General features: G+C 36.0%; 3 protein-coding genes across 3 annotated transcripts; 1 reads left to right on the top strand and 2 right to left on the bottom strand.

The window, feature by feature from the left end:
- Positions 1-677: 677 nt before the first annotated feature.
- Positions 678-6926, top strand: LOC132315861 (beta-glucuronosyltransferase GlcAT14B-like). The gene is made up of 4 exons (XM_059814276.1): positions 678-1518; positions 1646-1721; positions 1834-1949; positions 5961-6926. Exons 1-4 carry the CDS (start codon positions 933-935, stop codon positions 6473-6475), a joined length of 1293 nt encoding a protein of 430 aa, XP_059670259.1. The 5' UTR covers positions 678-932; the 3' UTR covers positions 6476-6926.
- An 8169-nt stretch (positions 6927-15095) lies between these two features.
- Positions 15096-16958, bottom strand: LOC132315860 (AAA-ATPase ASD, mitochondrial-like). The gene has a single exon (XM_059814274.1). It carries the CDS (start codon positions 16865-16867, stop codon positions 15317-15319), a length of 1551 nt encoding a protein of 516 aa, XP_059670257.1. The 5' UTR covers positions 16868-16958; the 3' UTR covers positions 15096-15316.
- Positions 16959-22509: 5551 nt separating this feature from the next.
- Positions 22510-24463, bottom strand: LOC132315859 (AAA-ATPase ASD, mitochondrial-like). The gene has a single exon (XM_059814273.1). The coding sequence runs from the start codon at positions 24365-24367 to the stop codon at positions 22811-22813; it is 1557 nt and encodes a 518-aa protein (XP_059670256.1). The 5' UTR covers positions 24368-24463; the 3' UTR covers positions 22510-22810.
- Between the last annotated feature and the right edge of the window lie 1209 nt (positions 24464-25672).

The raw sequence follows: 25672 nt of genomic DNA, 5'->3' as shown, positions 1-25672 counted from the left end.
TGCATTTATTATCTCGTTTTTGTTATATTACATTTTTCAAATCACAGGCTCATAAAACTTAATATTTCAACTAGTGTGTTCATAAACATATTTATTATATTTTATTACTCTCAATATTAATAAATAGGTATATATATTTTAAAATGAAAAAACATTATTGATATAGTTTACCATCACTCTTTAAAAATGACCATTTGTTTAATGAATGGTTCCAAGATTGTGCAAAATTTAATAAATGAATAAATCAAGCTTTAATGATCCTAATACATTCACATTTGTGCATTGCATTAATCATGCCATTAAATCACTCTATGCATTAATCATACCATTAAATCCACTCTACTTAAAAGCCATATATATATATATATAGGGTACACATGTATCAATAATGTTTTCCGTTTGAATATATATATTTATATATTATTGATACATGTGTACCCAACCTATCATTCTTTGGACATGACTATTTGTTTAATGAATGGTTCAAAGATTGTCCAAATTTGAATAAATAGATAAACTAAGCCTTTCCCGAAAAACAAAAATACTTAATATGAACCTAACACACATGAGCATGTATTGAATCACTCTACTTAAATAATAATTATTTATTTATTTCATTAGTCAAGAGCTCGGTTTTTGAACACAATCCCGTCAGACACGTACACTTGATCCAAAGGCCAACATGAAAACACCATTTTCACCGAACTGCACCACCTGTGTTTTGTAGAGAGAGAGAGAGAGAAAGCCCAAACTCACCCACCATTTGAACAAATTTTCTTCAGTCTCCCTCTCATTTTCTCTTCTCCTCACAGACCCAGATCAGTTCTCTCTCACTCAACTCGAAGCTCACACTTATTCGGTTAACTCTCTCTCTAGACATATATATATATATACACACATAACCTATATATATAGAGAGAGATTTTGATGCAATGAAAAGATTGAAGAACTACTACCTGCAACTAAGACCACCCCAAACAATGGAACGCAAATGGATCTTCCCACTAGCCATTGGCTCCATTGTCTCTCTCTTCCTCCTCTTCCTCTCAACCCTAACTTCGCCGGACGGCACACCTCTCCTCCCTCTCTACCGCTACGCCACCGGCTACACCGACTACTCCATCTTCGTCGAATCCAAGCTCAAGCCACTATCCATCTCCTACCTCCCTCCGCCGCCCCGCTTCGCCTACCTCATCTCCGGCTCCGCCGGCGACGGCAGAATGCTCAAGCGCACTCTCCTAGCCCTATATCACCCCAACAACCGCTACGTCGTCCATCTCGATGCCGAATCTTCTGCACAAGAGAGGTTAGATCTGCAAAACTTTGTCAACAATCATCCCACATTGAGCAAATTTGGGAATGTGGTGATGATCACAAAGGCGAATCTTGTTACCTACCGTGGGCCGACAATGGTGGCCAATACGCTGCACGCGGCGGCGATCTTGTTGAAGGACGGTGGGGATTGGGATTGGTTTATCAATCTTAGCGCCTCGGATTATCCTCTTGTCACTCAAGATGGTGGGTGGGTCCGAAATTGATTCCTCTGTTTTGGAATTTCAGATTTATGGGTTTGATTTGATTTGATTGTTTTATGCTTTATGGTTGATGAATTGATTGATTTGGTTATTGGGTTTTCGTTGATTAGATCTGCTTCACGCGTTCTCGTATTTGCCGCGCGATCTTAATTTCATTGACCATACCAGTGATATTGGGTGGAAAGAGTAAGTGATTTTTCTCATATTCAAACTTTCTTTATTCTATTTTTGGGTTGGAGAGTTATCTATATATATATATATATATATATATATTGATTGTATGCTTCTATTTATGTAGGTTTCAGAGGGCGAAACCAATTATAATCGATCCTGGGTTGTATATGACCAAGAAGTCTGATGTTTTCTGGATTACACAGCGAAGAAGTGTGCCAACTGCCTTCAAACTCTTTACAGGTTCAATTTGGCATTAAGTTACTTATTTATTTATTGCTTTGGGCTTTAAAGATGTCCCCTTTTCATTCAGGTGAAAAAAGAACAGAAAAAGAAAGATGTCATTTTCCACTCTGTAGGATTGATTTTAGGCATTGGGTTGTTTGTGCGAGCATGTCATTTATGGTATATGTGCTCTGCTCAAATGGCTTCTGTTATTAAGATATGATTTTATCATCCCATGATTTTTTTTTTTTTTAGATAATTCGGTTTAGTTGTCTTAAAAGGCAATTGGACATCTTTTTTTTTTTTTTTTTGTTTGGACTTGGCATGGTTAGTGGGGTTAGGGAGTTAGAGGTTAAAGGGGGAGGGGAAAGATGCTGGTGGGTTTCAAACACAGGCCAAAGGCCCCAAACAATACATGCCCTACCGCTGGACTAGCACCACACCTGCAAGGCAGTTGGACATCTCACGGAAGTGAAATTTACTTCCATGGTGTCTTGTAGCTTTGATAAGGACTTCAATATATTTCTCCATACCAACTTTGCCCCTACATGGACTTCAACCTTCCATTGGGAGGTGGAGGAGAAACCATTGGGCTACAACCTTTACTGATAAGTAATATTAAGTGAGGTGAGATGTGCTAGAAATAACAAGAAAGTCAAATTGGTGGGTCATCAATAAAGTTTCCTTTCGAATAGGGCACTGGAAAGCTCAAGTATAAAAAGGCACAGAAGCCAGAAAATGTCTATTTAACTTGGGCTTCCGTGTGTAGGACTAGTTCTTGTCTACTAGATTATTGAAGGGTGAAATAATAAATTTGTCATATTTATACCCTCTCTGTATTGGCACATCTCGAGCTATAGATAGCTCTAAATGAAATAAACAAAGAATCCAAATTATCTTTGGTTTTATTTGAAGAACCAAGTCCCTAAGTTGTAGTGGCAAATGAAACTATTGGTATTTGAACTCTATTGGTTGAGCCACCCAAAGCCAGATCCTGCTCAGAATTTTCAAACTCACATTACATGAATTTCACATGATATATAGATTATAGAAAATAGTTCTTGTTATGGGATTACTACAACTCAATCCTAAAAAGAACTGCCTTTACAATTAAAGAGCTTGAGGACAATTAGAAGTCAAGTAATTGAAGCCTTGTCCCCAGCTTTTTGGAGTTGGCTGTATAAATGTTATCCCGTTGATCTGCTTTACCCGGGGCCATCTTTTCCAAAATATCATTGAATAACATGTTCTTTTTCATTACATCAATTCCTTTCTCACTGATTAAATGTCTTGTCCTTACATCTACCGAAAATTTTTCAGTCATGACTGAATTATTCATCTTCACATTCACGTTTAAATAATTAAATTCCTGTTTTGTCATGTTCTCATAGTTGGTCCTGCCTTCAACTTCAACTTATAAGAAATGCATTTGTTGGGTATTTCACTATCCATCTCAGAATCGATTATCCTCCTATATTCCTTTTATGAACACTTTGTTTTAAAATTTCCAAACACTATCCCTTGAAGCATTTTCAGTCCTATAGTTGCATAACAATATAGAGACAGTTGTCAACTCTGGCTGATTCCATACTCAATTCGGATGGATATAACAATTTGCAGCTACCTTCTTGGGGAGGAAGAAACCGACCAGATCAGGGCTGATAAGACTCGCCTTACCAACCAATTCCTTTCCTATCGTAATCATATCTGTCAATCTTCGATACAAGGGGCAAGATAACTTGATGAATCCGTCATAGAGGGTCTAGGTTAAGGGACAGATTAAAGGATGGAACGGACTCTTCTAAAAGAGAATGTCATAATTTTTCTAATTTAAAACAATTTCTTGACGCATATGCTGATTAATTCCACCTTCCTTTGGATGAAAATGGTTCTTGTTGGCATCTCCTTATGTTACATTGATATTTAAAAATCACCCCATTTTGAGAGGAATGGCTGTAAGATGTGTTGGACATGTACTTAACAGGCCTGTTTGACAAACGGAAGATATGGAAGTTTTTGTTTGGGAGAATTTCCCTTCAATTCTTCTTCTTTCTTTTTAACCTTTTGTTGCATGCGTACGTAAGTTAAAATATGTTTAGCTTCTGGATGGGACATGACAAATTATACAAACACTTCACATCATCTCAGGATGTAGTAAAAGAAAATTGAATTTTGTTGATGTCTGACCCATATCCTAACAATAAGAGGTTACAAATTAGACACCGATGTATTTTTTGGCACCCAGCATATGTTACCAAATTCATCTAACACACCTCTTACAACTGATGCAAATCAGGGTTTGAAATTTGTTCTTTTAACAACAAGAAATTCTTTCTAGGTAAGAAATTAGAGTTTGTTGTTCATATCCAGCTAGTACTGTTAGCATTGTTACTATTTATTTGGTTTTGATGTTTTCACCGCTGATAATTGAAGTCTACTCAAAAGAAAATTCCTGAGATGAGGATGGATCTGAAGGCACTGAATGCTTTTACCTAATAAGAAAAGGGCATGATGCCATAGCTAGATTATATGCCATACATGTGAACTGCATTTTCGTCATGGCAACCATATATATTCCTGGAGTTGTTGGTTTCAGTTAGTTCTGTGATCGTACGAAGTGGTCTATACATGTGTGTGGTAACTGCATTATTGTCATGGCATGATATATATTATTAAAGGGAAGGGTCATTGGTTTCAATTACTCCTGTGTCGACTGTGTAAAGTGGTTTTTTTTTGTCATCATATGTTGGAATAGGTGGTCACAATATTTATCATCAGTGGCCAGAGATGAAATGAAAGCTTCTTGCAGACAGGATGTGCTTGCTGGAAGGAAGTATTGAGGGGATTTTATTCAATATATTAGTCAAATAAATGAGGAAGGGAGGAATGATTTCTCTCCTAAGTTATACATAGGACACTGACTCTGTAAAATATATTCTAAATCTACATGGGATAAAATATTGATTAGAAACAAATATGCAAAAGATAAATATATAAATGCAGGGGTATTGCTATGCTTTAATACTTTTGTTGCATGCCTTTGCGCCCAATTACACAATGATTGATCACTTGTCTTCAAGGTTGTATGGTAGAATAGCTGCAAATTTTTATCTCACTATTTTCTGTCATTAAGGTCATTTTGTTGCAGCTCTCTCTCTCTCTCTCCACCCTCTTTACCGTGCCTGATGCTTAAATTCTTAATTCAAATTCCTTTGATTTACACTCATCAAAAAAAAAAAAAAAAAAAAAAAAAAAATTCCTTTGATTTACATAATCAATCCAAACAGTGAAATGCTTGTTATGCAGACGTCAAGATTGCGCAATTGGAAAGTTGACTTAACCAAATGCAACCTAAATGATTCTAAGATTACAGTATACCTCTCATCCTCTGTACTGCTGTATTGATGATTCTGGTAAATTTGTCAATTCTATTGAAAGACCTTTTACGTAACCAATTAATAAACGTCCATCTGTTTTTAAGCAAGTGCTTTGCTTTGATGTTAGTGACTGCAACATGAACTAATTTCACCTTAAATAATTGTTTTTTTTTTTTTTTTAATCTTATTTTCATGTTGGAACAAGGAATTAAGGGTGGAATAAAAGAGGATTCACTTCCCCTCTCTGATAATTCTCTCTCTTGCTAGGTTAATTAAGGACTTATACAAGAGAAACTTTCTGGTATCATCACATAAATTTTTGTAATCATAGAGTACTTTGAGATAATTTCTGATTGACACTTCCCCTTGATTTTTTATGATTCATTGCTCAACTATTTTTTCATCTCACCTTTAAAAAAAAAACTATTTTTTCATCTCTCTGGGTGCTATGCATGAGTTTATTTATAATATTGTGTTTTATGTACAATGCCAATAATAGTTCTTGTGCTGAATGACATTTGAAAAGCTCGTGCAAACAATATGTATATATATATCATGTATTGGCTTGAGGGGTTAAATACCAAGCACTCTTGAAATGCATTGGGCATGATATTATAGATTATTGAAACCAAATTTCTGCCTTATTTTATAGGATCTGCTTGGATGGTTCTTTCTCGGCAGTTCATTGATTTCTGCATATGGGGATGGGACAACTTGCCACGAACGGTCCTCATGTACTATGCCAATTTCATCTCTTCACCAGAAGGCTATTTTCATACTGTCATGTGTAATTCTAGAGAGTTCAGTAATACCACTGTGAACAGCGATCTCCACTTCATATCTTGGGATAATCCTCCCAAGCAGCATCCCCACTACCTCACCATTGATGACATGTCAAAGATGGTTGACAGTAATGCCCCATTTGCGAGGAAGTTCCACCAAGATGATCCAGTTCTCGACCAGATTGATTCTGAACTCTTGTTTAGAGGTCAAGACATGGTTGTTCCCGGTGGGTGGTGCACAGGAAGCATGGAAAACGGGACCGACCCATGCGCTCTTGTGGGTGACATCACAGTCCTCCGGCCTACAGCTGGTGCAAAAAGGCTGGAAATTTTGATCGGCTCTCTCTTATCATTTTATAATTTCCGGCCAAGGCAGTGCAAATAGCAGAAATATGTTTCAGAAGGCAATTTCTCTTGCCAAAGTCGGGATTAGGTTAATTCTTTTTGTTAGGAAAAGAGCAATGAGGACTTGCATGATCTCCCATTTGCGGCAATGAGATGGATTTGGCAGAGATAGAAATGAAACACAGAACTGGGAGATTTGCTGCTGCAATAACATGTGATACGTGCTGCTGATTTAAGTTGTGTGCCTGTAGCCCTTGTTACACTTACCTTTTACTGTGTATCCGCCAGGACTCGCCATTCCTCATTTGGCGTCAAAGCTCGTCGTGGACAGGTGCTGATGAAAGAACACGCTGGTTGGGTGAAAGTTAGGGAAAGAGGAAAACCGGAGGAAATTTATACCTAATGTTTGGTGATAGTTTCATTTAATGTGGTATAAATGATTATGTTTATGTTTTCCAATATGCATATAACGCAGGTGTATATTATTCAAAGCACATCTGTACTGGTCTGGTCATTTTATCATATTGTATTTTCTGTGGGCAATCTAAATTAAATTTCCATACTTGCTGTGAGTGACATAACATCTGGCTAAGTTGCTGAATCGTATTTTCTTGGCAAAAGTGTAAAAAAATTCCTGAGATATTCACTTTGTTGCAAATTCCTTCCTAAACTACAAAAGGTTGCAAATAAACCCTTGAGATTCCTTCCTAAACTACAAAAGGTTGCAAATAAACCCTTGAGACTCACCGGATTAGTTTTCCGGCTTCTGTTGATTTGAAATGACAAAATAACATTACTTATTAAATTATATTAAAAAAAAAACTAATTGTGAAATACCAATTTTACCCTAACTAACTTAAGTTGTATTAAATTCAGAATTTGTTAATTAATCAGGGAGAGGCGGGGTTACAATAACCCAATGAACAATGATCGATCCACATGAATAATGAATAATCCATATCTATCACTTTCTCTTTCTAAAATCATCTCTGATTACACTGCTTTGTTCTGTAAATCAAATCGTCTCAAAAACGCTCTTCTGACAATTTCTCAACCAGTGCTCATGTTATAATAATTCAAAAACTAAAAACAGATGCGTGTATACATACCCTCAATTATACATATATCTGTTTGTGTATGCAAATATTGTTCATTCTATGAAAGGAATTAAAGCTTGAGGGAAAGACACATTCGTGTATATTTTCTTTTATGTATCAAATAAATTTCAGTTTGAGAGAGCAACAAACATCTAATATTTATATGATAAACAAGCATTCATTCAAATTAGGAAGATAAAAAGACGGATAAGTAATTATTCAAAATTCAAACCCTAGAACCCGCAGATGAAGCAAATACACAATACTAACATAATCACATGAATCAAATATACAAATATTTATGTAAATGCCACAATATTTATTTATATCTCCCCATTTTTTTTTGTTGTTAATCTCTCTCATAAATTTCGTACTCAACCTTTTCTCTCTACTACATATATTGATGAGCATGTTGGTGGAGAAGACGATGCAGAGGGGTTCCGTCTGGATCACGGCGTGCCGGAGGGTCCTGGAGTTGGGTTCGCCGCATTGTGGTCGGAGGAGTCGGTGACGACGTAGATCCGGCCACCCTTGCCGCCGAGCCCGCCCTTTCCGAACCCTATCGTGCTGATGAATCACCAGTTGACATGTAAGCAAATGTGTTCTAGTGTTTTGCATGCTCCTACTGATATATAAGTCTGCGAGATTACCTACCAATATGTGTGTGTGTGTTTAACAGATACAAAAATTCAGGCCGCACTTATAGCTAAGAATATGATCTTAAAAGCGCAAAGTAATTCGTATTAAGTGGAAGTTAAAAGACTTCATGCTAGCTCATTTTAAGGTCATAATTTTGTAAATGAAGTTGAGCTGGGGAAGACAAAGACATGTTTGAACATTATATGTGTGTGTATGTATTGTGCTGTAAGAATATACATTGAGAATGATTACTGGATGGACGGAACTGAATTTGGTAATTAGTTCATGCAAGATCACTAGAATTGTTAACTCTTCTCACTGATGTTAAATTCATCGGCTATTGAAGAGTTGTGAGGAATAGTTAGTAAGGAAGGATATGATGGTCCGTGGATGAACTAATGTAAACATAGGATTCATGGCGGGAATGGAAACACAGGATATATTCATATAGCCTATTTATAGTTGGAAAAAAGACTTATCGTTGTTGTTAGTAGGTAGTGCAACTTCAGTAGGCAACGAATAATTCTGTGATTCAGATTCTGTTATGTGATCGGAAGATAGAAGTAGAAGAGATGTGTCATATGCAAGTGTTCCAAATTTTTCCCCCTTTCTTGTAGAATCTATGACATTTACAGCCAATAAGACCATTCAATCAACCAAAGTAATTTATAGCAAAAAAATTGTGAGTTTGGAAGGACAAAATTAAGGCTAAGATGAAATGGTTTTTTAAATTATAAAGTAGGTGAAGTTAAGCCATCGAAAATTGGAAATGCTTACCTCTTCACGGTATTGGAGTCTGGATCCTCTAATATTGTAATGCATTCGATGGTTCACATCACTCACACGAGAATTTATGATATTTAGAGCCAATAAGACCGTTCAATCAACCAAAGTAATTTATAGCCAAAAAGTTGTGAGTTTGGAAGGACAAAAGGCTAAGATGAAATGGTTTTTTTTAAAAATAAAGTAGGTGAAGTTAAGCCATTGAAAATTGGAAATGCTTACCTCTTCACGACAATGGAGTCTGGATCCTCTAATATTGTACTGCATCCGATGATTCACATCACTCACACGTGTAACCAGCACCTGATCCACTCACCACGGCAATGAAAACACTGAAGTCTCCGGAGAAATTGAAGAGGTTTCTGTCTAGGAGAGATGATGCCAAAATGCTCGAGTGTTACATAAAACCATAGCAATTGGCACCATCTCTCCTGCGACAGAAGTCCCTTATATTTCTTTGTATCTGCCATTGCATTTCTGTGAGAGAAGTGCTTTTCTCTCTCTATATAAATATTACACCTTGATCTTGTCATCACTTCAACTTGTTTATACACACACACACACAGAAAAGTAGATAGATATATAGAAGTAGATAGATATATAGAAGTATGTGAATGGCATGAAGCAAATTGAACGGCCGATTCTTCGCTTCTTTAATTATATGGAATTGTAGTGCACATGATTGTCTCCAAACAAACCAGATCAATAAATTCTTTTATTATATACAACCTAAATAAACCATATCAATAAATTCTTTTGTCAGCTCTAAACTATATAAGTATTTTCCTTGCTAAAAAACCCTAATATATATATATATATATATATATATATATATATATATATATATAATATTTTGTTTATATATATAGGTTGTCAGTGCAAATACAGCTGGTGAGAACCTTTTAATCTATTATAATTAAAGTCTTTGATCTAGTCCTCCTATGTCATTCATTGACATCATGCAGATGAAATGAACTTGATAATTAATGAGATTAAAAAAAATTAATTAATAATAATAAAATATGGAATTACATATAACCAATCATATATATTATATACTAGTCATCAGATGGTAGTGCTACATTGGACTTTCAATTATTCAAGTTAATTAGCATTGAGAACGAGGCACCTTGACAGTGCTATAGCAATTGACTGTTTGAAATAGACATGCCCTTGACTAAGTCAATGAATTGTAAACAATTTCCTAGTTGATGAAATAATGTTCTGTCACCATATATATACGCATATAAACAAAAATAAATGTATAAGCATGTATACAAATGAATATAATGCTGCGAAGATGGAAAACACATAAATAAAAATGCAATTATGTGTGTGTGTGCGCACACGCACGCAAAAGTAAAGAAATTGCTCCATTGTAATATTGAAAACGAGTTTGAAATAGAAACAATCTTACCTGTAGAAGATTACGTACAACTGACGCTCTTCAATTTCGTAATAATAAAAATTTTAAATACTAAATTAATTATTTATATAAGCAAAGAAATTGTAGGGAATCTTGTCACAGGATATGGCACTTTGCTTCATGTTTTGAAACAACAGCAAGTGCCATCTCTCATGCGACAAGAGTCCCTCAACTTCTCACTTCTTTCCTCCTCGTCTTCTGATGACTATCCCAGCACCTTGTTCCTATATTTTATAGGGCCATCTCTCTCTCTCGTTCATGCTGATTATTCTAAGATGAAGCAAGTCAACATAGAAGAGTCATAGGAGTGAATGATGACTAGTCTAAGATGAAGCAAGTCTACATAGAATAGTCATAGGACCAAGTCCTCTTGTTCAACATGGATGACAAAGTTCATTTCACACATGAAACGTCTAATTCTTAGAAAGACCAGCTTGGAAGCATAATTTAAAGAACAAGAGAAATGGACCTACTTGCTTAATTTTCTTAGGTTGGTGAGTATAGAGACAATATGTATGTATGTCTGTATTAAGGTATATATATAATTGATAACTGAACCAACCAGCTGGTGGAATAAAGGCTACTGACCGACCTACTGAGCATTTAATTAGGGTTGCTAGTTGTTACCTCATTATTTTACCTGATTAAGGATTAATAGTCAGGTAATTAAAACTTTTATTTATTTATTTCGACGAAATAATTCATTAGGTGCAGACTTTTACTTTTCATTTCATTTTTCGCGTGGGTTAAAATTTCAGCGCAAACACAGGTTCATAAGTTAGAAATTTATTCATTATAATATAACACGTGTAACATTATAAAGAATCAATATATTATATTCTGTTTATATATTATAATTTGTATGAAAATTAACGGTAAAGCATTATTCAGTAATCGAATTAATCTCTGTTTAACTTTCCGAATATATATTATATTCTGTTTATATATTATAATTTGTATGAAAATTAACGGTAAAGCATTATTCAGTAATCGAATTAATCTCTGTTTAACTTTCCGAATATGTGTTTGATTTTTCTCACTTACTTTGCCAGATATTTTTTATTTTTATTTTTTTAATAAAAGAAAGGTCAACTGTCTCCTAAGCTAGAAGAAGGGCCATCTTTTCAATTCGCAGCTGGCATCACAAATGGCAATTATCGTACTTAAATTTGAATAAAAAAAAGTCACTCCAAGTCATATCAACTTGAATTCACATGAAATTCACGTGAAAGCCTCCACCATAAAAGCCAAAAGTCCATCAGTATGGACCGATTCTATGGGAAAATTATTGAATACCCCATGGTACATACCTCCGGGACATACCAATTCGTGGATGTGGTGATGGTTCCCACCACATTCATAATTCAATGACCCTCGCTATATCGGGTATTATATTTTCGGGGTATTCAATAACTGCTTGATTCTATGATAGTCATTGTTATTTAATTTTTAAGTAGTTTATTATATGTTTTATTATTGTACGAAACAAAATAGACCTATGTTAATTATGTTATCAAAACTTAGGTATTGGTCCATGTATTGTCACCTGTTGTTTAGGATTAATTGAGGCAAGTGCAGTGAATCAAATGGTTTAGAAATTAACCTTAGAGCATCTCCAATACTAAAATTTATTTTCGCATGCTAAATTTATATTTTGACAGGTGTTACAGTGCCAAAATGCTACATTTTAGCAATTCTGCTCTAATGATATATTTCACGCAAAATAATATTTTTTAACACAACCACTATTTTTTTTCAACCACCATTCCCACCATTCATATTTGCATTAGTAATATTAATATTATGCACATTCCAAGTCAAGTTGTAGACATTAGGAAGGAAACTAAAATTAAAAAGTACTAATCTAAAATACCTGGTCAAAAAAAAAAAAAACACAAATTTTTTATAATTTTTTTACCAATATTTGTTAATTAATTTTTTTATATAATTTTTTTTTGAAAATTTATATATATTATATATAATATATATGTATATTATATATATAATATACATATATATAATATGTATCTGCTCCTCATCCTTTTGACCTCACTGGAACAAAAATATATTTCTAATGCAAATTATTTCAGCCTCCCCAATCGCCTCCATCTCTATTCTCTTTCTTAACTCTGAAATTGGCCCCCTCCCCCCCCCCCCCCCCTCTCTCTCTCTCTGTGCAACTGCAAACCCCCCTTTTCTCTCTCTCTCTCTCTGTGCAACTGCAAACTACAAAATCAACAAGAATCAGAAGTTCAAAACCCATATTGCAAATATTTTGAGGGCAAATTATTTCAGCCTCCCCAATTGCTTCCATCTCTATTCTCGTTCTCAACCCCCCCCCTCGGGGCGCAACTGCAAATTACAAAATCAACAAGAAACTTCTCGTTCAAAACCCATATTGCAACAGACAAGGAGAGAGAGAGAGATGCGAGTGGGTGATAACTGGTGAGAAACGACACCGTTTTGGAAAATGAGAGACTTGCCAAAAAAAATTGACAACGGCCATATATGAGAAGAAATTTGAGAAATCTTAAATTTTGAGAGCTCAAATAAGAGCCCATTAGAGAGACCCTTTTTTATTCAATTCTCATATTTTGAGTTTAAGAGGCTCAAACAAGAGGGCATTAGAGTTGCTCTTATGTTGTCAAAAATTAGGAAATAGTCCATGTATTCATTTGACACGTTTGTTTATGATTTAGGATGCAAGTTCAGTGAATCAAATGGTTTAGGTACCACGCACTTTGACTTTATTGCAACATTAGGCACTTTCGGATTAGAGTCAATGATACCAGTCATTTTGTGTTTTATTGTCTTTGTGATAAAAAGTCATGCAACTCTCTAAAATTTATTCACGTTCACACACGTTTTTGTTAATTGAAAACACACTTGTATCATTTGATAAGTAAAAAATTATACTTGCAAGTATTGAATTTGCTGTGTCCCAAACGCAACATTAATTGGGCGGTAATTTTTGACCATGGAAGGTTCTAAACAACAACCTAGAATTAATTGGGCGTAATTTTTGACCCGGAGTTACTGCTTACTAATGTCTTCCCATTCCCAATGAAATCACTGTGACCCATTATCTGTTCGCGCCAACCAACATTGATTTTTCATGTTTAAAGGTAGAAATAGCAGGGAACATTAATTTGTTTGGTCTTAGATTGTGATCTGGCTACTTAAAACCACACACATATCATGAGCTCAGACCCAACTTAAATTTTGACCTGAAAACTAGGAAGGCCCAATTTAGACACTCAATTTTTGGCAGCTAAAAATTTGGGGGCAACCAGACAGTTAAGTAGCCTACTAACCCAATTGATGGTCCACTGACCACATATCATGAGCTCAGAACCAACTCTAATTTCGGCCTGAAACTAGTAAGGTCCACCTAGGACACTCGATTTTAGCCCATATCAAGATTTTGGGCCAACCATACATTCAACTAGCCGACTAGCCCAATTGATTTTGGGCCAACCATACATTCAAGATATTGGGGCATCCAGATTTTTGGCTATACAGATTTAATTACCATTCATAATACAGTACTTATTTTGGGACTCCGCCTCTCAGGTTCAGAACATCAACATTCATGAAAGGCTAATTTCAAATGTGTATATATAAAAATATACTCCGTATATATGAATGTAAGATATGCAAGCCCATAAATGGGAAATGGTCCAAAGGCAAGATTGTTACAAGTAACACCAACACCCAAAGTTCAACCCAACCCAAGAAAGAAACCTATAAATTGTTCTTCAAATTACACGACCGTTAGTCAGCAGCAACTAGCAATTCAGAGACATTCAGCAGACGAACAGAGGAGGCCATACGTGACTTCCCTTGCATGACTCTCCGATTTTTTTTCGTTCAAAATATTTTAGACCACCGATAAGGCGAAGCAGAGTTTGGAAATGGTTGTTCTGCGATTGGTTGATTCGGCACACTTATGAACCGATGCCATTTCAGACCATGATGAAGGCAAATTTGTAGAACCCACAACGTGTTTGAATAAATGACCAAATGGGACAAACGAAGGAGCACTGGAAAAAAAAGATGGTCGTGTGGTTCCGGCGTATCAGAGCAGAGTTTACACAGGTTAGGTTATCTTCTATGAGTCATTGGTTTCCTATCAAGATATGCATAATTGCCTATAAAGATAACATAGTGTTAAGAACTTGACATCAAAGTCCTAAATTTTTGCATAAGTCTATAATTTTATGATTCACTTGTTTTCTTGGGTTTATCTGATTTGGTGCAAGCAGCTAAATAAACTTGCTTTTGAGCAGTCAAGACTCAAAAGCTAGCACAACGTAATTTTGAGTGATTGTGAAATTAATAACTAAGTGACACTGATTCATAGCCATGGCCGATTCTTCACCATTTCCAAGTTCATTTCATATTTGGTAGCTAATGGTAACAGGACACCATAGTACGCATTAGTGCCCCTGAAGGACAAACACGTGAGACAGAAACAACAAAAACCTATTGATATGACAATCAATTTGATAGACTTTAAGAGTAGAGAGAGTTTATCTTATTTATTATTGACGTGCAATCTTTGTTGGACACTGCCCGTTAGAGCCGCACAAACATTTTATAGATATTGTCTTTGGAAACATTCTAAATCACTGCAACAAGCTGTTATTAATTTTTGCAACATAAGGTAAAATATACTAGGATCACACATTTTGTAATTTGAGAATTGAATATAAGGACCAATCCAAGTTGTCAAGCTCAAACTTTCTTTCTTAATAATCACACTAGAGTTCTTATAAAAAAGATGTACAAAATAAAACCCTAAAGCCATAAAACATAATTACAAGCACAATTTAGACATTAAACAACATAACATAGACTAATTAACATCAATGGGGTCCCAACAATCAAGTTGTTCAATCTTCAATGAAATCTATAATTCCTAATCCAAATTGGCTCAAGTAGTCATCACCCCATTTTCTTTCACTTCTTCAACTGAAGCTTTCTTCTCTTTCACTTCTTCAGTAGACTCTTTCTCTCTCTCTTTCTCTTCTCTCTCTTTCTGTTCCTTCTCAACTTTTAGTCTCTCTTCTTCCTCAGCTTTCAACCTTGCTTCCTCCTTTGCCTTCTCCAAAGCCTCAATCAATTTCTTCAGGCAAGTTTCCGCATCATCCTCAGAAGACTTGGGCATCAAATTCTCAGCAACGTCAGCCGGAGTAATATTGTTCTCCTCCAACAAATTTCCAATAGTTGCAAACAAATGGTGTGATTCGAGATCCAAGTAGTTCTTTGCAAGCAGTTTGAATGCTTCAAAGCAACAATAGGACAATTCAATGTGCTTGTCCATGCGTCCTCTCCTAATCAGAGCAGGATCAAGTTTTTCGACGAAATTAGTAGTAAACACAATGATTCTCTCACCACCACAAGCTGACCAAAGCCCATCAATGAAATTCAATAGCCCAGACAAAGTCACTTTACTTTCCTTCAGCTTCTCATCTTCAACACCTTTCGCCATTTTCTTAACTGGATCTTTTTCTTTGTCCTCATCATCCTCTTTCTCCTTCTCCTTCCTTTGGCCGGTAAGATCAAGTGAACAATCAATGTCCTCAATCACTATGATTGACTTCCCTGTTGTATCGATCAATAGCTTTCTCAGCTCCGTGTTGTCCTTCACCGAGGTCAACTCAAGATCGTAAATATCATACTCCAAAAGGTTAGCCATGGCAGCAATCATAGACGACTTACCTGTCCCGGGAGGACCATACAAAAGATACCCTCTTTTCCATGCCTTCCCAATTTTCTTATAGTAGTCCTTTGCCTTACTAAATGTAATGAGATCATTCATGATCTGTTTCTTCTTGTTGGGCTCGAGTGCTAGTGTGTCAAACGTTGCAGGGTGCTCGAAATGGACATGAGTCCACATAGTCCTCCTGTACCTGACCCAACTCTCACTCTTGTTGTTGGTGTAGAGCTTGCGTTGTCGCTTCTCCACTGCAATAGCCTTCCCCTTAGCCAAAACATGACTCAAGTAAGTGTCGGTGATGATATCGCGATACCTCTTGTGGAAGGTGAGCTTGTAATACCTCTTTTCATCCTGGCGAGGATAGATGGAGATTGATTGTGTTGATGGGCTGATTTTGTTCGATGTCCACCAGAGTTTGATGCCTTTGAATTCATCAGGGACCTCTTCATTGTCGTCCATACTGAGAACTAGAGATTCGCTATCTTTCATGACATCTGCTTTGAGTCTTTTGGCACCAGAAGAGGAATTTGCGCTTAGATAGGTTTGAATGTCAGTGTAGACTTTGCTACGCTGAAAGCCATCACCGGAATACTCATGGAAAATGATTTGGATATAAGGGTACACAAAAGTGACCAGTTTTTGGCTGTATATTTGGAAATAGGATCGGAATTCATGGGGGACGTATTGCTGAAACATAGCCCAAATGAACATCAACCCAGCTACCATGGACCCTAGTTGAGTCCACATCACTCCATTCATCATCATTTCTCTCTTCTCTCACAAAGCTCCACAACTAATTTGTTGGGTGTGTTTTGGTGTGGAATTTGTGTTGCAGAGTAATGCCCCTTATATATAGACAAGAAAAATAATGGAATGATATTTTTGTTCTTTTATTTATTTATTTTTTTGGAAGGTTGAGTGTTGTTTGTTGTTGTTCTTTTCTTGCTAACCAAGACAGTGTAGGTCATCCTAGTTAGTAAATTCGCGCGTACACAATAGACAGTACTGCTCTGCCTATCAGCTCCAAAAGTGTTGGTTCAATGTCACGATTCAGTGCGGTAATAGTATAGTGTTATACTACATCCCACAACTATAATTATTTACATGTGTAACAACCAAAATTATATACTGTGTGGTGGGCACCGCAAATTATCTCTCAATTGATTACCTATTAGGTTTTTTGTTTTGGTTAGTCGTTGGAGAAGTCAAATGCGTGCACCTTATTAAAAAAATAACAATATTTTTTCAACTTTTGAAAAAGACAATTGTGTATGCTCCTCGCTATATATGCATGTATGTATATGCTATCCTCTAAACAGGACAACGTTTGGGAAACATTAGAATTTTCTCCTCCACAAAACAGATGTGGTGAGGCCAGGTGACCAAAGGAAGGTGGTTAGCAATAACCTGGAATTAATTGGCCGGTCGTTTAAGTTTGGAAAATTCACATATATGAACGAAATCACAGGACCACCTATGAGAATACCTACTCCAAAAATAAAATATTATCTTGTTTTAGCAAATATGATATTTTTGTTCTTTTATTATTTTTTTTTTGGAAGTTAAGTGTTGCTTGTTTGTAGTTCTTTTTCTTGCTAACCAAGAAAGGTAGTGTAGGTCATCCTAGTTACACACTCACACAGTACTCCTCTGCCTATCAGCTCCAAAAGTGTTGTCATCCATATGTGGGACTCCGTTTCTACCAAGTTTCCAGTGGCATTAATTCTAAATTTTTTGTGCAAAGGAAATGGATGGGAACCATACCCTCCAGAAAATGTGGAGCAGCTTTCATGGGCTTGGTTCAATGCCACGATTCGGTATTGTAACAGTACAGTATTATACTATATAGAACGACTATAATGATTTACATGTGTAACAACCAAAATTATATGCTGTGGTGCACCGCGAAGGATCGTGGCTCTCAACTGATTACGTTTTTTTGTTTTGGAAAGTTGTTGGAGAAGTCAAATGCGTGCACCTTATTAAAAAAATAATAATAATATTTTAACTTTTGAGAAAGACAATTGTGTTTTTTATAAATTAAAAAAACCAAATGCATGTATGTATATGCTATCCTCTAAACAAGACAAGACAGCGTTTGGGGAAAATTTGATTTTTCTACACCACAAGACAGATCTGGTGACCAATAGGAAGGTGCTTAGGAATAACCTGGAATTAATTGGCCGGTCGTTTAATGTTGGCCTTGTCTATTGCTACGTACGCATGTCGTCACATTGGCAACGAAATCACAGCGATAACTATGAGAATACCTACTCCAAAAATAAAATATTATCAACTCTTGTTTTTGCGAATACTGAAATACCGTTTACTTTACTTGACTTTAAATGAAGAATTTAATAGTAAACACGCTCGTCTCATATTTTGAAGGTCGACCGATAATTTGTATCCTTTAAAAGTAATTTTTTTTTTGGTAGTAATTATTCAATATACATGAAATGAAAACATTACATGTACTCAATCAAGGGCGAATTCAGAAATTGTTAATAAGGGGGCTAATATTAAACAAGGAAGCATTGGGTATCGAAAGATTAAAAAGTTAAATTTTTTTTAAAGGATATAGGTTTAGACTTTAGAGGGAGAGAAGTAAGCTCTCTGACTTGTGAAAGATTAAGAATTTAGGAGTTTTCTGTGTTTTGGCTTAGTGATTGTTTAGGGCTTGTTCGGATTGGGCCTATTTGTTTGGACCTTTGTTTTAAAATTGTGACTTAAATATTGAACTTGTTTGAATGGGTTAAATTAGGGAACTAATACTACTATTAATTTTTTTTTTTTTTGGAAGGGGGTGGGCGCTCAAGCCCACCCAAGCCCCCCTTAGATCCGCCGCTGTACTCAATGACGAATCATATTTTACGAGAGTTCTAACATAATAAATAAAAAACTACTTTTTCCTTGACGCTTTCCAATTTCCAAACAAATTAAGATACACAAGAAAAGACAATAACCTGTATGCTCCAAGCCTCCATATGTTTGTTTATATATATATATATATATATATATATATGTGTGTGTGTATGATATCCTCTAAACAGGACCACGTTTGGGAAACATTAGATTTTTCTCCTCCACAGACATATCTGGTGAGGCCAGGTGACCAAAGGAAGGTGGTTAACAAAAACCTGGAATTAATTGGCGGGTGGTTTAATTTTGACCTTGACTATTGCTACGTACGCATTTCGTCGCATTGCCAACGAAATCACAGCGACCACCTATGAGAATACCTACTCCAAAAATAAAATATTATCAACTCTTTTTTTTGCAAATACGTTTATTTTACGTGATACGCTCATCTCATAGTTTGAAGATAGGAATTTTTTTTAGTAATTATTCACTATACATAAAATGAAAACATTACAAGTTCTCAAGATTTTAGGAGAGGTTTGAACGTACATAATAATAATAATTTTTTAATAAAAACTACTTTCGCCTTGACTCAAGTTTTTAAAGAATTGGGTATGGGTGGTAATATTTGACATGACACGCTAACATAACACGAACACGGTATGAGATTAGAAAGTTTAGATTTAAACCATCGTAATCGTGTCGAAACAGATTAACCTGTTAATTAAATGTTTTGTATTCGTATTTGACCTTAATAACACGATTAACTAAACGTGTCAAATAAACTTGTCGGTTTCGTGTTAAAATTGATTTAAACTTATGTTTCCGTGTTATTTCGTATCGTGTCAAATTTTGATCCATTTATCAAACGATTTATGAATATCCTACCGTGCTATACATATAATAATCGTGTGGTTTTTATATCAACTTTGACACGATTAATCATGTGTTGTAATAGTCACCATCAACTACACAAAAGTCAGTATCTTTCCAATTCCCAAACAAATTAAGATACACAAGAAAAGAAAAAAGTGAAAAGCACAACATCTCAAAGCATCCTCCACTTGGACGGTCTCCATCAAGACAATATTCATTAATTTTCATGAGTTATGAAATAAAATTTTATATTGTCATTGGGGGACCCAAAAGTCTCACCATAGCTGCTGAGTTAGGGTTCGAGATCATGGTTGAGTTGGATTCAGGTTAAGCTCATGCTTATCTCAAAATTTTACTACAGTTTAAGCTCGACTGACATTGACAATTCAAACCAACCATATTCAGGTATTAGGTTAGAGAACAGAACACAATTTGGATTCTATGTTATGCTTGGTGTCACTCATGTGGAATAAGCGACTGCATGTGTTAGTAGTGAAGTATGAAACGCTTTAAGAGGTCTAACGGTACCATGATTGACCAAAAAAAAATTGTCCCACCAAGCAGGATTGATTTTTGACGATGTTTAACTGTTGCAGTACCAAGAAACATTTGTTCGGTCTTAGATTGTGATCTAACCGCATATCATGATGACCTCTGACCCAACTCTAATTTGGGCCTGAAAACTAGTCAGGCCCAGCTAAGAGTCTAAGACACCCAAATTTTCGCAGCTAAAAATTTTGTGGCAACCAGACAGTTAAGTAGCCTACTAAACCAATTGACGATCCAGTGATCACATACCATGAGCTCAGACCCAACTCTTATTCGTGTGAATCAAACCCACTCAGACAAATTAGGCCTCAAACTACATTCGGGCGAATCAAACCCACTCAGACAAATTGGGCCTCAAACAAGGTTCATGTGAATGAAACCCACTTAGAAAAATTGGGCCTCGAGTTAAGTTCATGTTAATCAAACCCACTCCGAAAATTCTGATTCAATTACACTTCGAATCCAACCCATATTTAGCGCCAACAGAACGTAAGCCATGGTTTGGAGAAAAATATTTTGGTTGAAGAATTGGAGGCCCAACATTCTACAGCAACCAAACAAATTCTTAGGAAAAAATGTTTTTTTTTTTGGAAGTTAAAGAAAACACACACGGAATATGTTGATTGAGGGATTGAAATGTAATTGTGTAATTTTTTTTTTTTTAATTAAAAAAGAATTAATTGATCGGGAGATGTTTTAGACTCTACAAAATTCAACCATTGTAACTTTAGAGCTGTGCTTGGCCATTAATCTAAAACTACTATGCCTAACTCTTAATTTCTTCCTGCAGAGAGCTGTTCCCACACTTTTAACAGGGATTAATTTCCGGAACATTAATCACAATGACATCAAAATGCATCAGTTAAGTTGATTGGAAACTATTGTTTTTTTAGTAGATGGAACCGATTCCCATAACAAATGCATTTTGATTGGGTGAGATGATGTAGCATGCCCCGTGGATTAAGACACCCAATTTTAGGCAGCTAAAAATTTTGGGGCAACCAGACAGTTAAGAAGCCTACTAACCCAATTGATGATCCACCGACCCCATATCATGAGCTCAGAACCAACTCTAATTTGGACCTGAAACTAGTAAGGCCCAACTAGGACACTCAATTTTAGCCCTGATCAAGATTTTGGGCCACCATACATTCAAGTAGCCTACTAGACAATCTATTTTGGGCCAACCACACATTCAAGATTTTGTGGCATCCAGATTTTTGGCTATAAACATTTAATACCATTCATGATTAAATAATTTTTATTTATTTTTTGTTTGTGTTAGAATTTTTTCACACAAGACCATAAATGGGAAATGGCCCAAAGACAAAGATTGTTACAAGTAACACCATGCCCAAAAGTTCAGTCCAACCCAACCCAAGAAAGAAACCTATAAATTGTTCTTCAAATTACGTGACTGTTAGTCAACGGCAACTAGCAATTCAGGGACATTCAGCAGACCATGATGAAGGCAAATGCGTAGAACCCACAACGTGTTTGAATAAATGACCAAATGGGACGACGAAGGAGCACTGGAAGAAAAGATTGTCGTGTGGTTCCGGCGTATCAGAGCAGAGTTTACACAGGTTAGGTTATCTTCTATGAGTCATTGGTTTCCTATCAAGATATGCATAATTGCCTATAAAGATAACATAGTGTTAAGAACTTGACATCAAAGTCCTAAATTTTTGCATGAGTCTATAATTTTATGATTCACTTGTTTTCTTGGGTTTATCTGATTTGGTGCAAGCAGCTAAATAAACTTGCTTTTGAGCAGTCAAGACTCAAAAGCTAGCACAACGTAATTTTGAGTGATTGTGAAATTAATAACTAAGTGACACTGATTCATAGCCATGGCCGATTCTTCACCATTTCCAAGTTCATTTCATATTTGGTAGCTAATGGTAACAGTACACCATAGTACGCATTAGTGCCCCGAAGGACAAACATGTGAGACAGAAACAACAAAAACCTATTGATATGACAATCAATTTGATAGACTTTAAGAGTAGAGAGAGTTTCTCTTATTTATTATTGACGTGCAGTCTTTGTTAGACACTGCCGCGTTAGAGTCGCACAAACATTTTATAGATATTGTCTTTGGAAACATTCTTAATCACCCCAACAAGCTGTTATTAATTTTTGCAACATAAGGTAAAATATACTAGGATCACACATTTCGTAATTTGAGAATTGAATACAAGGACCAATCCAAGTTGTCAAGCTCTAAGCTTTCTTTCATAATAATCACACTAGAGTTCTTATTAAAAAGATGTACAGAATAAAACCCTAAAGCCATAAAACATAATTACCAGCACAATTTAGACATTAAAAACATAACACAGACTAATTAACATCAATGGGGTCACAATAATGAATTTGTTCTATCTTCACTGAAATCTATAATTCTTAATCCAAATTGGCTCAAGTAGTCATCACCCCATTTTCTTTCACTTCTTCAACTGAAGCTTTCTTCTCTTTCACTTCTTCAGTAGACTCTTTCTCTTTCTCTTTCTCTTTCTCTTTCTCTTCTCTCTCTTTCTGTTCCTTCTCAACTTTTAGTCTCTCTTCTTCCTCAGCTTTCAACCTTGCTTCCTCCTTTGCCTTCTCCAAAGCCTCAATCAATTTCTTCAGGCAAGTTTCCGCATCATCCTCAGAAGACTTGGGCATCAAATTCTCAGCAACGTCAGCCGGAGTAATATTGTTCTCCTCCAACAAATTTCCAATAGTTGCAAACAAATGGTGTGATTCGAGATCCAAGTAGTTCTTTGCAAGCAGTTTGAATGCTTCAAAGCAACAATAGGACAATTCAATGTGCTTGTCCATGCGACCTCTCCTAATCAGAGCAGGATCAAGTTTTTCGACGAAATTAGTAGTAAACACAATGATTCTCTCACCACCAGCAGCTGACCAAAGCCCATCAATGAAATTCAATAGCCCAGACAAAGTCACTTTGCTATCCTCATCTTCAACACCTTTTGCCTTTTCCTTAACTGGACCTTTTCCTTTGTCGTCATCATCCTTTTTTTCCTTCTTCTTCTTCCTTTGGCCGGTAAGATCAAGTGAACAATCAATGTCCTCAATCACTATGATTGACTTCCCCGTGGTATCGATCAATAGCTTTCTCAGCTCCGTGTTGTCCTTCACCGATGTCAACTCAAGATCGTAAATATCATACTCCAAAAGGTTAGCCATGGCAGCAATCATAGATGACTTACCTGTCCCAGGAGGACCGTACAAAAGATACCCTCTTTTCCATGGCTTCCCAATTTTCTTGTAGTAGTCCTTCGCCTTAGTAAATGTAATGAGATCATTCATGATCTGTTTCTTCTTGTTGGGCTCGAGTGCTAGTGTGTCAAACGTTGCAGGGTGCTCGAAATGGACATGAGTCCACATAGTCCTCCTGTAATTGACCCACTTCTCATTCTTGTTGTTGGTGTAGAGCTTGCGTTGTCGCTTCTCCACCGCAATTGCCTTCCCCCTAGCCAAAACATGCCTCAAGTAAGTGTCAGTGATGATATCGCGATACCTCTTGTGGAAGGTGAGCTTGTAATACCTCTTTTCATCCTCGCGAGGATAAAAGGAGATCGATTGTGTTAATGGTCTGATTTTGTTCGATCTCCACCAGAGTTTGATGCCTTTGAATTCATCAGTGACCTCTTCATTGTCATCCATACTGAGAACTAGAGATTCACTATCTCTCATGACATCTGCTTTGAGTCTTTTGGCGCTAGAAGAGGAATTTGCGCTTAGATAGCTTTCAATGTCAGTATAGACTTTGCTACGCTGAAAGCCATTACCGGAATACTCATGGAAAGTGATTTGGATATAAGGGTACACAAAAGTGACTAGTTTTTGGGTGTATTTTTGGAAATAGTATCGGAATTCACGGGGGATGTATTGCTGAAACATAGCCCAAATGAACATTACCCCAGCTACCATGGACCCTAGTTGAGTCCACATCTCTCCATTCATCATCATTTCTCTCTTCTTTCACAGAGCTCAGCTCAACAACTAATTTGTTGGGTGTGTTTTGGTGTGGAATTGTGTTGCAGAGTAATGCCACTTATATAGACGAGAAAATTAAAGGAATGATATTCTTGTTCTTTTATTATTATTTTTATTTTTGGAAGTTAAGTGTTGTTTGTCGTTGTTCTTTTTCTTGGCTAACCAAGAAAGATAGTGTAGGTCATCCTAGTTCGTAAATTCGCGCGTACACACTGCACACTTACACAGTACTCCTCTGCCTATCAGCTCCAAAAGCGTTGTCATCCATATGTGGGACTCTGTTTCTACCAAGTTTCCAGTGGCCCTAATTCTAATGTGGTACAGCGTGCTAATTTTTTTCTGCCAAGGAAATGGATGGGAACCATACCCTTGAGAAAATGTGGGCTTGGTTCAATGCCACGATTCGGTATGGTAACAGTACAGTATTAATGTAACAACCAAAATTATATGCTGTGTGGTGCACGGCAAAGGATGGTGGCTCTCAATTGATTACCTATTAGGCTTTTTGTTTTGGAAAGTTGTTGGAGAAGTCAAATGCGTGCACCTTATTAAAAATTAATAATAATATTTTAACTTTTGAAAAAGACAATTGTGTTTTTTATAAATTAAAAAAACCAAATGAAGTGCATGCTCCACGCTATATATGCATGTATGTATATGCTATCAAACGAGACAACGTTTGGGAAACATTTGATTTTTCTATACCACAAAACAGATCTGGTGACCAATAGGAAGGTGCTTAGCAATAACCTGGAATTAATTGGCCGGTCATTTAATTTTGGCCTTGTCTATTGCTACGTACGCATGTCGTCACATTGCCAACGAAATCACATCGACCAGCTATGAAAATACCTACTCCAAAAATAAAATATTATCAACTCTTGTTTTTGCAAATACCCATATACCGTTTACTTTACTTGACTTTAAAAGAACAATTTAACAGTAAACACGCTTGTCTCATATTTTGAAGGTCGATTGCTAATTTGAATCCTTTAAAATTGTCTATACGAATGTTTTCATTTTTTAAGTAAAATGTAAATATCACATGTACTCAATGGAACGTATTTTAGGAGAGTTATGAACATAATAAATAAAAAACTACTTTTGCCTTAAAATCTAGTTTCTAAAGAATTGGGTACACAAAAGTTTCCAATTTCCAAACAAATTCAGATACGCAAGAAAAGATAATAACCTGTATGATCCAAGCCTCCATATGTTTGTTTGTTTATATATATATATATATATATATAGATGATATCATACATATATATATATATA

The sequence above is a fragment of the Cornus florida genome, unplaced genomic scaffold (assembly GCF_030987335.1).
Source record: "Cornus florida cultivar Cherokee Brave unplaced genomic scaffold, ASM3098733v1 CherokeeBrave_3.0.0_Hap2_Chr07, whole genome shotgun sequence".
Lineage (NCBI taxonomy): Eukaryota > Viridiplantae > Streptophyta > Magnoliopsida > Cornales > Cornaceae > Cornus > Cornus florida.
Note: the sequence above shows the minus strand (reverse complement) of the source record. Positions and strands in the feature narration are given on the sequence as shown.

Bases quoted from the DNA above. Each gene is read 5' to 3' on its own strand.
- LOC132315859 (XM_059814273.1), bottom strand. From the start codon at position 24,367: ATGATGATGAATGGAGAGATGTGGACTCAACTAGGGTCCATGGTAGCT.
- LOC132315861 (XM_059814276.1), top strand. From the start codon at position 933: ATGAAAAGATTGAAGAACTACTACCTGCAACTAAGACCACCCCAAACA. The intron at 1,722-1,833 runs GTAAGTGATTTT...CTATTTATGTAG, and splicing joins AGTGATATTGGGTGGAAAGA to GTTTCAGAGGGCGAAACCAA. The intron at 1,950-5,960 runs GTTCAATTTGGC...CTTATTTTATAG, and splicing joins TGCCTTCAAACTCTTTACAG to GATCTGCTTGGATGGTTCTT.
- LOC132315860 (XM_059814274.1), bottom strand. From the start codon at position 16,867: ATGATGATGAATGGAGTGATGTGGACTCAACTAGGGTCCATGGTAGCT.